General features: G+C 44.1%; 1 protein-coding gene across 1 annotated transcript; it reads left to right on the plus strand.

The window, feature by feature from the left end:
* Positions 1–2106: 2106 nt before the first annotated feature.
* jph3a (junctophilin 3a) lies at positions 2107–14363 on the plus strand. The gene is made up of 6 exons (XM_018692682.2): positions 2107–2480; positions 2652–3602; positions 8530–9310; positions 9839–9963; positions 11277–12523; positions 13169–14363. The coding sequence occupies exons 2-6, from the start codon at positions 3221–3223 to the stop codon at positions 13247–13249; spliced, it is 2616 nt and encodes an 871-aa protein (XP_018548198.1). The 5' UTR covers positions 2107–2480; positions 2652–3220; the 3' UTR covers positions 13250–14363.
* Positions 14364–14900: the final 537 nt, after the last annotated feature.

A 14900-nucleotide genomic window follows, 5' to 3' on the forward strand; every position in this document is an offset into this window, starting at 1 on the left:
ATTATTGTGCTTTACTGAACATCCGGGTCACCTTCAACCCTGCCAAAGAAAATGTGGTGCTCTGAACGTCTTGGTTGCAAATTCTTGCTACTACCTGCTTTTATAAAAGTTAATGATATTGTGTAGGGGAATATGTTATTACACACTTTTATCTAAATAAGCAACATTTACTTATCTAGTATTATTGCACCTAATAAATTGATAGGCTATGTGGTAAATGTGTGGTTGCACTTCTCCACACATTTATTCACATTTCTCAGTAAACTGCTGCCATCTTAGTGTGTTCACCAATCACCACTTTGTGTGACATGTTCACATATAAAAGATGGTTGTCTCCCATGTCTGTGTGGAGGCTGCTGAAGGTCTCAGTAATGAACCGCTCCTCTGAATACAGATGGTGTACTGTACTTTGTGCTGTGCTGTCATCGACCTTTGCTCTCCTCTACACCTGTCAGTCTGTGCTCAGGTGTAGGTTTACAATTAATGTTTTTTTTTTTTCATCGTTGGTTAGTCTGGTGGTTACTTTTAGGTTTAATCAACAAAGCTTTTTCTTCATGAAGTGTCAGAAAACAGAGAAAGATGTGCTACCATCCTACTGTCCAACTGAGAGATTTTCAGTTTACAGAGATATCAAAAGAAAAAAGAAAAGCACTGAGTCCTCACATTTGAAGAGCAGCTGTTGTAAAATAATTTAAACAATTGACTGATCATCAAAATTGTTGTCAATTAAAGGTAGTATATGTCAGTTTTTGCCGTCGCAATATTAGTATCAGTAACCTCAATCAGAATAAACCAATTACAATTTCAATCAATTCCAGATAGGTATTTTAAACCATTTCATAAACCAATTACTGAAAGTGTACCATGTAAACGATTTAACCTGATTGTGTTATGGCTGCGTTCTTTCTGCTCATCTCCTCTGTTTAAATAGAAAAGTGTGAGGATGTACATTTTTCCACTGTTTGCCACCAAGCTGAACTGGTCCTCGGCAGAGAGTTTGTTTTTAATACAGACTCTTTTGAATGCCTAGATGGTAGGAAAATAAGAAATAGCGACCTTCTCAAACAAGTCCACGAAAAAGGATGCAGCGATGGACCAAAGTGCGGAATTGATTGGAAACACCAGACCATATTTATCCACATCCCATGTAAACAGCTGACCTGAAATATTCAATCAGAATAAAAAATTATGTGCATGTACCTACTATTACTAAGCTACTGTGGTGAAGAAGTAAGGCTGCTCAGAGGATATATTATCAACTCTTGTGCTGTAAACGTAATGATGGCTGAAGCTCTTGAAAGGCAACCATCACCACCGCCTGCTCCCAACAAGAAACCACATTTAGTGCCAGAGAAAACCTATAAAGACAATTTTTTGAGTGTAAACCAGTTTACCTTCAGTCTACAAAGTTCAGTTATTAAACACCACATACTGTAATTATATAAACAGTGCAGATTTATCTCCCCAGGTCAGTGTTAGTCTACTTTCTGTTCACCATAATATCCAACAGATGGTGCGTTCAATGACAGAAAGATTTCCAATACCACCATGCTTCCGTTATTGATTAGAAAAATATTAACCATTAACCACCTCTGAATGTGAAGACGGCTGCGTTTGGTTTCCTGACTGTGATGAAGCGCCCACATTTCGTTGCTATGCTGGCAGATACTGTAGATTCTTCATCATTAACTGAAGGTTTGTGGGCAATTTGCTGTTGAAAAAGGTCACTCTGGGTCCCTGTGGTCTTCAGTAAAGCTCACTCAACTGACAGCCACAGTCCATTGGTTTGCCTACGAGACAACGGTGAAAAAGACTAACAATTAGCGAGGGAGAGAGTGGCAGGGGATCAATGAGCTCACAAACTTCCAGTTATCAGGAAAACAGATTGCTGACGGACCAGATTTCAGTCTGGGAAGGAGGAGTGAGAGCGAGTGAAATGAGGCTGGATAATTAGGAAAAGCAGGCTGTATCCCCAAAGGGAGAGAGCAGCGAGCTCCATGCATGCAGCTATTCGCAGCATCCCTCCGTCTCTATCTCTTTAAGAGCTCAGAGAAGGAGTGTGTGTTGTGTGTGTGTGTGTGTGTGTGTGTGTGTGTATGTGGGGGAGGGGTATTGGCTGGGGTGGAACAGTCCTGTAATGAGCAGATTTTAGAGCAAGAGAGAGAGAGAGCGAGGGAGGGAGAGATAGAAAGAGAAAGAGCGAGAGAGAGGCCGAAAAACAAGAGAGAGCAGATGACTTGGTGGAATTGGGATACAACAACAATCCAGATTTAGGCGAGCGCTGAAATGAAGAGGACAAAGGGAAGAGGAGAGGAATAATTTATTTTTTCTTCTGTTTTTTTTTTTTTTTTTCTCTGTTCGCACCCTCATCTTCAGGAGAGAGGCTCATCTTTAGATCACAGCAGAGCAGGAGAGAGGAGGAGAGAGGGAAGAAATAAGAAGAGCCAGAGAGATATTCACACTCTGTTATGTCTGTCGAGGTGTGTGTGCAAGGCTGAGGCTGTGTGTGTGTGTGTTTGTGTGGTTATGGATGTGTGTCTCCGAGTGTTAGCCTGGATTGCTTGTTACCAGGCCATGCTATAGAGAAATATCTTCAACTTCTCTGCTCTTCTGATTTTTTTTTTCTTTTTTTTAATGGCATTCGAGTGCAGCAGCATCCCCGTCCTGTATCCGTCTCCTGTGTGCCGGTGCAGCAGGGATGTGGGGATGCTGTAATGTCTGATTGAGCTGAGCTTAGTCGCTGCTGCCACCGCCACTCTGTGGGCCTCTGGGACTGGTGGAAAAGCCTAGGCCTCGCTTGTCTGGAGCGCCCCACTGCACGGCTGAGGCAACGGGCCGGCGAGCTCCCCGGCTGTGAGGCTGCGTGGAGCAGGAAGGTGGAGGAGGAAGTGGAGGAGGAGGATGAGAAGCACTCTGAGCCTGCATGCCCATGGGAAGCAGCGTGCACGGCAGCTGCGTTCATCACTCCAGACCCATCGCTGAGGCTTAGATTGCTTCTCCATCGTAAGGTGATGCTCTTTGGGTCCGTGTTGTGCTCTTTTTAAACCGAGGACCCGGTGTTTTACATCCTAAAGTAACAAGAGGGAGAGTCGAGGCCCTGCACCTCCATGCTACCTGATTCAGACGAGGTCTCCTCCCTCTTTGCTCATTCTGAGTGAACCAGGCCCTTGTTTTTTCTTTTTCTTGACGTTCTAAGGATTTGCCTAAACCTGTTTCATGCATGTCCACTGGAGGCAGGTTTGACTTTGATGACGGGGGGTCGTACTGCGGGGGGTGGGAGCAGGGTAAGGCCCATGGCCGAGGGGTCTGCACGGGGCCCCAGGGTCAAGGCGAGTATGCGGGGGCCTGGAGCCACGGCTTTGAGGTCCTGGGCGTGTACACGTGGCCCAGCGGGAACAGCTACCAGGGCACCTGGGCACAGGGCAAGCGACATGGCATTGGAGTGGAGAGCAAGGGCCGATGGGAGTACAGAGGGGAGTGGACACAAGGGTTCAAAGGCCGCTATGGGCAGCTGGAGAGCACGGCCAGTGGGGCCCGGTACGAGGGGACATGGAGCAATGGTCTACAGGATGGATATGGCACTGAAACCTACTCTGACGGAGGTAAGACCGCTGAAACTGATTATCTGCAACACACAAAAGGAGATCTCACTTGACAACAGTTTACTGTCCTGGTATCCTTCCAGTGCTTTTGTTTTCACACCAAACACCAGCGTAGAGATCGGATTTAGCCTCGTTCAACCTCTCGGGATAAAAGCATCTCTACTTGTTCCACAAACTGATTTTCAGGCTGAAAGTAGAGCAACTTGCTTACTTAGCCTGCTGTTAGCATCCACTGTAACACATCTCCAATGTAGACCACATAAATAACATGTAGGTCACATCCACAGTCATGGAATGAATTACCCCACAGGCACAGGGGCCTGAGGGGTCAGAGGGTCCCCTGGGGGGCCATATTTATATAGTGTAGCTGTAGTATTTAGTATAATGTCTGTGCAGAGCATGAATGTGGACCTACAGGAGGCGGCAGGAGTCAGACAGCCACTCTTCATCTCCAGTGTGAACAAAATACTTAAGCTTAGTTGCTGTTTTTCAACCAACAGCAGAACCAGCAGAATATTAAGGAAAGCGATGACAACAGGGGGACAAAACAAAAGCAATACAACTAAAGAAGACACTCTGTTTGTATACATTTTGTGTCTCCTTCAGTCTAGGGGTGCTTGCTCCTCTGTAGAAGGGGTGGGAGGACTGTTGTAGGAGGGGCTGCCATAGGGATAGATCACCGTCAGGCTGGCCCACTGACCAGCCTTTATTATTAGATGATCAGAAAACAACAGAAACAGGTTGTGGGTGTTAAAAGGAGGATGTGTGTGTCTAATATTAGAAATTAAACCATGTTGAATTCTCATCACTCCTGTTTGGAGACACACAGGTTTATAAAAAAAACACACACACCCCCAACCCACCCCGCATCTCACCCTCTGTGCTGTGAGGTCTCCATGGTAACGGGAGACAGCAGGTCAGCGTGTCACTAGAGACCAGCTCGCGTCTCCTGTGCTCTCTGGTTGATTCTCTGCCTCTGTCAGTCTCCAGTGTTTTTTTTTTTTATGACTTCGGGGGTTTGTAATCTAGGCCGTTTGATAACGGACGCCAGCACCGCCCGCCTCCGAGCACCACGCAGGACCCGGATAATGGAGCTGGAGAGCGAGGTCAATAAGTGATTCAGGTGAAGCTAACGCACGGCGTGCGTCGGTGGTGCACTGGAGGTGGAGGATGTTTACCGGGAGGTGGAGGCGAGCAGTTTAACGCCACATCCTTAAAAACAAAGATGGTGAGGAGAGGAAAACATTTAAAAAAAAAAAAAAAAAGACTGCGTCACGCGACAGTTCTGCTCCCCTCTTCCGCTCACGTGGAAGACCGCCGACAGATGAATATAGCACGCACGAGCTGACACATTTTCCACAACCCAATAAATGTGCAGGACGTTGCTTTTGTCAAATACACACACACATACACACGTGCTTCTTAAAAATGATAATAGACTAATAATAAAAACATATTGTTGACCACATAAAGCCTCGTGCAGATCGGCCGAGCACGAGATGGTCCTGGTTTGGTTTCAGCACCACGGACAGCTCCTGATCCTCAAACAGTAAAATGCAGCACACAGTGAAGTGGTGGGAGAAGTACTCAGAAGTAAAAGTACCAACACTACAGTGTACAAATACTCGACAGAAAGTAAGAGTTCTCTTTTCAGAATCTTACTTAAGTAAAAGAACAAAAATATCATCATCAAATTATACTTAAAGTATCAAAAGTCTCAGAAGAATCAACAGAGATGCATGATCTGGAATATAGATTTAAAAACTAGATTTGACACAGCTTTGGCTACATCATCATGTAATAATGTAGGTGCCACCTTGTGTTTGCTGACACACTATAAAAGTAAGGTGATAATATATTAGTGTTGTGTTTACAGGTTGATGTGCTGACCCCAAGTGGCAAAAAAAGTCAGTTAAAACTGCTTTAAAGCATCTCAGTTAATATTGTTTAGATGCATATTCTAACATAAATGAAGAGCACAGTGAAGTCAGTACCCGTATTTGCACACGGAAACCGTGACAAAATCAAGTAAATAAAATAAAATAAATCTGTAGAGTGATGTTGAAATAAACCAGCCTCCCAGAATGCTATGCATAAAGGAAATGGAGAAGCTGCTCACAGTTGGAAATAAAATAAAGGTGTGAAGGTGGTGGGAACGCCTCAGACAACAAATCTCAGGAAAACACTTTTGCTTCCTGTTTGTGAAACTGAATTAGTCACAGTTTGGTTGATTTCAAGTCTGTTATCATTTCCTGTTAGTACAGAATCATGAAGTACACTGATTCATCATATACTATCTGCAAACCAATATGAAATTAAACTAAACACCTGGGATACAACATGTGAATTCTGGTTTAAGGTGTTAGTGACTTGAAAAGGTTCCTGACAGATAACTGACAGTTCTTCTTCCAGCATTGGTTATCTCAGTTGCACAAGAGCACACTAACAGAAAGATATTTAGGGGGAAAAAAACAGCTGTGAAAATATTAAATATGTTGAGATTTTCCTTCATATATTAAAGATCAATGTAAATGTCAGTTAACTGCTGCAGCAAACAGCACAAGTCCCTGTAATGACCCAGTAATGAAATGGTTTTCTCCTCCACAGCTGTGATTCACTGAGCAGCAAGTCTCACTGTCACTAAAGCTGCTTCACTTCAGGATTAAGTATTTGAACTGAAGGGTATCTATTTCTTAATCTTAAACCGTATAACTCTGAACAAAATCTGCAACTCCTGTGAACTTTATCACAGTCTGAACCAAACAAAGCACCCATGACACTGCAGAGCCTGTCAACAATACATGAGTGTCTGGATGGAGAGAACACCTATTGTTATGTCAATTCCAAGAAAGTATCATATTTTTACAAACCTGTGTGCTCCTGACCCTCCAACAGAGCAGAAGTATTGTAAACATCAGTAACGTCACTGGCTTTAAATCACATGTGAAGCATTGATGCAAACCAGCAGGAAAAGCCTGTCAGAGTGAGGCAACATGAAATATCTATGACTGTGAAACTGATTTATTAGTGCAGCAGGAGTTAATTTTGCCTGAATGTAATTTGGAGAGAGCTATCCAGAGGCCAAGTGTGGTTCCAGCTCTGATGTTAAATGAACTCACTCACATGATAACAGTCTGTTGACTGGGCTGCTGTTGTGTGTCAAGCTAAGTTTTACATGATGAATGATAACAGTCATTATCATCCCCCAACACTTCCTCTTTTAGCTGCTTTTAGTTCATTGTTTTGGTTTGATGGCCCACCACTTTACTGTTCTGGGTCGCTCTCACTGCTCTCATAGCTTTGTTTACAGCAGCTCCGGGCAGCTGTTTTCAGAAACCCAGTGTTCATATCCAGAGTCCTGTCTGTGGTGTAGACAACACAAGCACTTTGGTTAAGGTCAGAGAAAGATGGTGGTTTCGACTAAATGCAAATAAATAGGTTGTGTATGAAGTCACTGTGAACTTTTTCTGTATTAAATGAGACCAGGATCTTTCGTTTAACTTAACCAAGTCTAAACAGAACTATAAAAAAGTTGTAGTCACTACAAGTATCAATGTATTTGTAACTTTCCAAATATGTATTACAACATGGACTCTCACGGACATTTCTCCCTGTTTTCAGACTAATGGATTCACTGAGAGCCCTGGTTTTAGATGAGTGAGTTGGTTGTGTACGAACGTACTGAGGCTGAGCCCAGACTGCATGAAGGAAGTGTAGACAGCTGTTAAAATGCCTTTCATGACATAAAACTCTCCAGCTTTGTCAGCAGGAACGTCTGCTGCCGAGCTCTCCTATAAATGAAACTGACAAGCCGCGAGCTGAACAGGAGGCTGTCAGGTTTCCTGCCCAGAAAACATGAAACTCAGGATCTGCTTCACCTCTTGTTCTGATCACCTCAGGGATTTGAGGATAGGATGGGGTTGGCGGGGCTGAGGGTAAGATGCTGACCTCTCCCTACAGCAAACCTGCTTTGTTTTAAAGTTTCTCCAGGGAGCTCTCCTCAAGGTCAAGGTGTCGACTGCAGTTTATTTTTCGTTGGTGTAGATGGAGAAGGGAACGAGAACTTCTGTGGTTGATGGATTTAAATTTGTGTCTGTGTGAAGAGGTTTTATTCCTCATAATCTTTCATGAGGAGGATTTTAGTAACAAGCCTGCTTTTGTGTTTTACACATGATGAAACTGTTGGCTCACACACTGAGTTTGTTCTTCCTGTGCAGTAGTATGTTAGTTTGCTTCCACACACCCCGGGTGGTGGCCCTCAGTCTAATCTGCCAAATCTTAAACAGCTCAGGCATAAAGATTTGCTTGATAAATACAACCGCTTGGCCAGTTTTTGCAAAGTACATATGTACTTTTCTGCAGTCTAGGAAATGCCAAATATCTGGTGTTATTCTGTGTTTGTTTGGAGTGTTTCTCTGATCTATTTTCACAGCTTTAACGTTGCGCCAATATGCCTCAGTTTGGCACTGAGATTTTATTCCTGGCGTTGTGTAGCTACCACACAAACCTTTGCACACAGGAATTATAAATACATCTGTTGCTTGGCACACAATTGTTGCTATTTTTAGGCTAATAGAAGGACACAAATGAGGACTAGGGTCATTTTTAAAGATTTAAGACTCCACACAGCTGTGTAGTCCAACACAAGTGTCCTGCATTGAGTTATATCCTTGTGAAGCTCTTAATGATGAACTTGTGTTAAATTTTTTATGGCATCTTTGAGGCAAATGACAACCACGAGAAGAAAAGTTGGAGCATCAGCAAAAGAATACCCTTCATCCTCTGGGAACCAGAAATGTTTGTACAGAATTTCTTTGCAACCCTTCTAAAAGTTCTTGAGATATTTCAGTCTGGACTAAACTGTCATGGCTAAAAGCAAGTGAAAATTTCTATCCTCTGACACTCATTTTGTATGTTTGTCTTTCAGGAACCTACCAAGGCCAGTGGCTGGGTGGGATGCGTCACGGCTATGGTGTGCGGCAGAGTGTACCGTACGGCATGGCGGCCGTCATCCTCTTCCCTCTGCGAACATCCATAAACTCCCTCCGCTCTGAGCACAGCCACGGCCCTCCGGCTGTGCTGGAGGATGGCACCGCCACCACACCCACAGACGGGGTGGTGGCCGGGCTGGCTGGGAGCCCAGTGGGCCGAGGTGGGTTTGCTCTGACGGCCCCAAGTGAAGCTGAACGCCAGAGGAAGAGAAAGGGCCGTTTTCGTCAGTCCATCCTGAGTGGCCTGAAGCTCCGACGCTCAGAGTCCAAAAGCTCTCTGGCCAGTCAGCTCAGCAAGCAGAGCTCCTTCTGCAGTGAGGCTGGGATGAGCACCGTCAGCTCTGCTGCATCTGACATCCACTCCAACGCCAGTGAGAGCGAGCAGGGCGCCCCTGTGGACGCCACTGTCACAGAAATGTATGCCGGTGAGTGGCGCAGTGACCAAAGGGCTGGCTGGGGTGTGAGTCGGCGCTCAGACGGCCTTCATTATGCAGGTGAATGGGCAGGGAACAAGAGGCACGGATATGGCTGCACCACCTTCCCTGATGGCACCAAGGAGGAGGGAAAGTACAAGCAGAATGTGCTGGTGAGTGGAAAACGCAAGAACCTGATTCCACTGAGGGCCAGTAAAATCAGAGAGAAAGTGGACCGAGCTGTTGAAGCTGCTGAGAAGGCCGCAGACATCGCCAAGCAGAAAGCAGAGATTGCCATGTCAAGGTAAGATATCTCAATCTCAATCAGCTTTTTACTACGACCATCGAGGGCCTTCGTGTACCCACCATTTCCTTCCAACATTAATAAACAGTTTTGGTTATTTCATATGACAGATTATTGTCTCACTGGTTTGGAGTGGGCACTGCTAAGTCGGAAAAAGGTGGCATCACAAGCTTCTGCGCATCAATCAGGATTTAGCAACATTTAACTCAAAACATAGTAACAGTTGTGGTGTTGTTACTTAAGTCACCAGCACTATCAATCAAATCTGATCAAACCACATCCAGACAGTCCTGAACAGGAAGATAAGTTGAATTTGGGAATAAAGATATTTTAAAATGGTGACTATTAGAACCTCTGTAATATCTATGCTTCAGTAATCTGAATATATTCACTGGATATTATTTTATTAAAGTATAGAGAGTAAACTGGACTTAAACAAGGCCAAACCAAGCGGCGTTACAGCGCTCAGGAATCGATAATAACCTTTAAAGCCCATTTGACTGCAGTGTTCCTACCTGTCGTGTTCAGAATGAGCCACGCTCGTGGGAAGGCAGAGGCAGCTGAGGGAGTGGCGCAGAAGGCCATGGAGGAGTGTCGACTGGCCCGGATTGCTGCCAAAGAGCTCTCCCCCTCCTTCCACATCTATGGGAATGGTGAGTAGACAACAGACACAGAAGAGTGACAAATTTCAACTCCAGGCCAGACCTGTTTCATTGTGATGGATGTTTCATTGTAAACAGTCTCACTCAAATATCATCACAGATTCATTTGAATTAAATGGAGATTTTTTTTTTTTACCACTGACTCTTCTCATTTTATAACCAACAGCCTACAAGTGTTGACATTTTTAGAGTGAAACTGTCAATATTGAAAATTGATAATCTGATAATATGAAAATATATTAATAATGTAATCAGTCTAATAGATTGATGACTGGATGGGCCTACTGGGCACAGGCCCAGGGGCCCCTTGAACCCTTAGGTCCCTGGATCTGTGCCCATTCAGTTCATGAGCCTCTGTATGAAATTTTAATATTTCTTCTTGAAAAGTCAATTAAATGACTGTAAAGACAGAAAATGAGTAAAAATAGGAGCAAAACAGCCACAAAGAGACGCAAAACAACTAGAAAGAGACCTGAGACAAGTACGAAGAGATGCAAAATGAACACAAAGAGAACAGCTTTAAGGTTATCCACTCATATAGTTGTTATTACGTGAGCTTATATTACAGCCCTACGTCTATGAAACATATGTGACCATGAAAAACTAAATGATATAACTCTCTCCTAAATAAAGTGATGGCTTTATATTGTTTGTCAACAGCTCTAATACTGTTTGTCTGCTAGCGTCCTGGTGAGCATTTACTTGAATAGAGTTTCCATACATTAGAAATATAACTGTCAAACATATTAGTATATACAGTAGTAACACTTTCCATCTTTATTGAACATCAGTTTTTATTCAGTTCAGATTGTTCAAGATCGACTGTTGTTCATTCTCCAATCATTTTTCTCCAGAGACCTGGAGTATAACTGTAACTTTAAATCAAACAGAAACCTCAGTGTGGATATGATGTGACTGCACTCATTATCTTCATTTAAAATCTACATTAATGCATGTTTACCTATCTGACCTTGTACAGATTACTAAAATATATATCAAACATTTGGAATTAAAGCATGTACTAGGCTCAGCATTGCCATACATATTTTGATCTCATAATAATCACCAAACTACAGAGGATTAGCCTTTGAAAATTCAAACTAAATCAAGTGTATTCACTTCCATAATCCTCTCTAAGCCAACAGTGATTGCCGGCACAAGATCCAGTCTGTGTGCAGCTTTTCTCTCCTTTTGTGACTCTGCATGCTAATAACACTGACACACACACTGTAAGTCTGATTTACTTGGTTTGTGGATCAGAGCCAACTCGCTTCATTGGTGCTATTCTCCAACTGTTTTCATAGGGCTCGAATGTCAGAGGCCCAAGCACCAGGACGCCAAGGACAAAGACCATGAGGTCATCTCCACAGGAACAGACAGTCCGGAGCTGTGCACTCCGGACACCACGCCGCCTGTAATAACACCTGATCTCAGCCCCGTGCTGAGCGTACCCACCTCACCCCCCCACAGCCCGCCCAAGCACGCCCATCGCCCCAGAAATGCTTGCTTCATGCGCCAGAGCGCTGTGGACGATCAGGGCGGGGCCGAGATCCAGGTGCTGGTGGAGGGGCGGGGGGTGGATCTGCCGAGGGGCGGGGCTAACAATTGGACTGATGACATGTATCCGGAGCGAGGAGGCAGCAGCCGCTCTACCACACCCTCCCTTCTGGAGGAACAGGAGGGCCAAATCAACGGCCACGAGCAAGCCCCTCTGTCCAACCACAAACCGCGGGAGAAATCCTTGTCCAATCACAAGTCGCGGGAGCACGCTTCCTCCTACAGAGCATGGGAGCACTCCTTGTCCAACCAAAAGCCCTCTAAGCATGCCTCTTCCAATCACAAGTCAAGGGAGTACTCATCCTCCAATCACAAAACATGGGATCATTCTTCCACCAATCACAAGGCCTGCGAGCATGCCTCTTCCAACTACAAGCCGCAGGTGCACATTTTATCCAATCACAAGGCCTTGGAACATAACATGTCCAATCACAAGACTTCTGAGCATGCTTCTTCCAATCACAAGCCCCAAGATTATATCTCCTCTAATCACAATGCAAAGGACCACGTCTCATCTAGTTATAACCCTCGAGAGCATGTCTACTCCAACCACCATCCAAAGCAGCACAACCCCTCCAACCACAAGCTTAACGAGCATGCTGTAATCGACCAAAGGCTAGATGGCCTCACTGTGGGCTGGACTGCTGAAAGCACCCTTAGGTGGAGCCCTGCCCATTCACGCCTCACAGAGCAGGACGAGGAGAGGATGAATGACTATACGGTGGACATGAGGCTTCAGTGTCCAGACTCGCAGACATCTCGGGGGCTGGGCCAGGAGTCCCCGCCCCCCAAAAACAACAGGCTGCGATCCCGGGGCCTTCGGCCAGTCAGAGAGGGATCCATGGACTCTGTACAGATGCTGGACAACCTGAATGTGGGGGCAGAGCTGGAGGAGTGGCCGCTGCACAGGGACCTCACCCTCTCCCCGCCCCTTAAGTCTCAGCCCATCACTCTGGAGCAGGAAGGAGAGCATCTCACCCTCAAATCAAACTCAGTGAGTCACAACACTTAATATTTGACACATTAAGCCTGTCTGTCTGTTTGCTAATAGTAGCAGGGATCCACATTTCCTATAATTACTTTAATTGCCAATCACTATCTGCGTGGTAAACAGGAAGCTTTTTATGAACACATTCAGTCTGCTGTTTTCACTGTGTCTTTTTACCAGAAATACTAGTCACCTGTTAATCCCAGTCATTCCAATCTAGTGTTTTCTTTTTTCAAGACGTGCAGATTTTTCACATTAAAAGCCTATAAATTATTAAAGCATGGAAAACTTTTAATGTGAAAAGTCAGCAGATGGGTCAAACTCTCAGAGCCGAAACTGAATGATTATAATAAAGATTACACCTACAAGAAAGAAAGTGATTCATCCTTTCTTTCAACACTCTGCTTTTGCATCTCAACCTGCAGCAGAAAGCATTGACATGCTGCACTAGTTGCATATTTCCAAAATATCATGTTCTGTTAGCATAAAGATTACTTAGAATCAAAAAGGATGATAATAAACTACAGCAAGTATTATTATAACCAATACATGATCACTATTTTGTGCCATCTGCTCTAATATGGTGTAATATGTATTTTTTATACAGCCACTGGACTAATTTCTTCTTTTCTCCTCTCTTGTCTCCTCCAGGGCTCCAGCTCTATTCTGGTGGTTATGGTCATTTTACTCAATATTGGAGTAGCCATTCTTTTCATTCACTTCTTTATTTAAGCTTATACAGGTATGATCTACTAAGACTTATTGATAACTACAGTATATTATATTATTACTTACTGAGTCGGACATTCTGCCTATTCGACTGGAGCCCGCAGCCCGAGTGACGGACACAGCAGAGCCTTTCTATTGTTGCTACTGGTCTTTTCACTTCTGTTGAAGCCCATTTCAGTTTCTCTGAGAGCGCCATTCCTTTTTCAAATGCTTATTTTGAGCTTGCAACCATAGGGGGGGAAAAGGTGATTAGATAAGAGTAAAGCAGGAGAGGAAAGAGTGCAGCTTTAAACTAGCGAGGTGTATGAGGACACACATGCATGGGTGTCCATCACATGTTGTTAAACGGACTGGAGATGGCACAGGCAGTTTTGCCCATTTTTCCATCACTCTAGACAACAATATAGCAACCCCTGTTTCCTGGTTATCATGAGAAACATGGTAACTGAGAGCATGACACACACACTCCCATCATCCTAAACCCCACAGACAATAACCCCCCCCTTTAGCCTTTTAACCCTTTCCCCTCTCAGTCCAGTCCACTAGTCTCTAACCCCTCTTCGCACTATGCGCTACATACAGAACTATGCTGCAAGAGTAGATCCATTTAAAAGGGCTCCGTCATTATTCTTTTCTTTTTCTCCACTATGAACTACATAAACACACACAACCATTGCATGAGGCTGTGTGAGGTTTTAAAAAGTGCATTTTCTATCCCTTTAACATCACTGTTCTGTCTTCATTTATACGCACTCCATCCCGATCATCACTTCTTGTCACCGCACCTGTCGGCAGAGCATTTGGAAATGACTTCAACGTCCAATCCAACCACCCAACCAAATCACAGAATCTGAGCCTAACAATCAGATTCACATTTGATTTCATGAATCAAACATCAGTAACTAACACACACCAAGACCTATGGGTCTAATCCTCGAAGAACTTCCTGAATTTATTGTAAGTGAAGTGAAATTTTATGTCAACCCACACACACATTTGCAAGCAAAAAACCAACCAAAAAAACAAAAAACAAAAAAAAAAAACACATAATACACATTTAACTGCTGACATACTTGGGAGGATTCAGCCTTGCCCCTTTGTACAGCCTTGAGACTGTTATGTTATAACCACTAATTCTACTATATATGTGTATGTGTCATTATTATTCAAGTTTGTTACTTTTTGCAGTTTGCAAGACAGAGAGAATGCTGAGTGCCTCGTATTTATTCATTTTCCGTCTCAAATTTATTTAAACCCCCGACCCAAGATAAAACACCCCACGTGGGCAGGCTAAGAGGAGAGAAATCACCTTCGACATTAAGAAAGGTGACCCTCCACCCACACCCACACCCACCCCCACCCTCCACACACAAACCTTCCCCTTCACCCTGAAATGGCATGCACTGTTTTGTCTCTCTCTCTCTCTCTCCTAGTCGCCCTTTTGGACCAGTCAAAAAGGGAAAAATGGGGTTTCTACGGTGTCATTTCCAGACACTTTTTGGGCCGGATGAGATTTTTTTCAGCATGTTTGTTTAGCCTGCTCAAACAAGTCAGTTTGTGAGTTTCTCCCACTTGTCTCTTTTATCCAGCAACACAAGGCTACGTGAGACATGGAGAGCAGTGTAAAATAAACGCTAGCTTTTAACTCTCAGTG

The sequence above is a fragment of the Lates calcarifer genome, linkage group LG2, assembly GCF_001640805.2.
Source record: "Lates calcarifer isolate ASB-BC8 linkage group LG2, TLL_Latcal_v3, whole genome shotgun sequence".
NCBI classification, from domain to species: domain Eukaryota; kingdom Metazoa; phylum Chordata; class Actinopteri; family Centropomidae; genus Lates; species Lates calcarifer.

What these genes read in the sequence shown, in the direction of transcription:
- jph3a (XM_018692682.2), top strand. Translation starts at nt 3,221, where the DNA reads ATGTCCACTGGAGGCAGGTTTGACTTTGATGACGGGGGGTCGTACTGC. An exon ending in GCAGAGATTGCCATGTCAAG is followed by an intron (nt 9,311 to 9,838) that starts GTAAGATATCTC and finishes TGTCGTGTTCAG; the next exon opens with AATGAGCCACGCTCGTGGGA. An exon ending in CTTCCACATCTATGGGAATG is followed by an intron (nt 9,964 to 11,276) that starts GTGAGTAGACAA and finishes CTGTTTTCATAG; the next exon opens with GGCTCGAATGTCAGAGGCCC.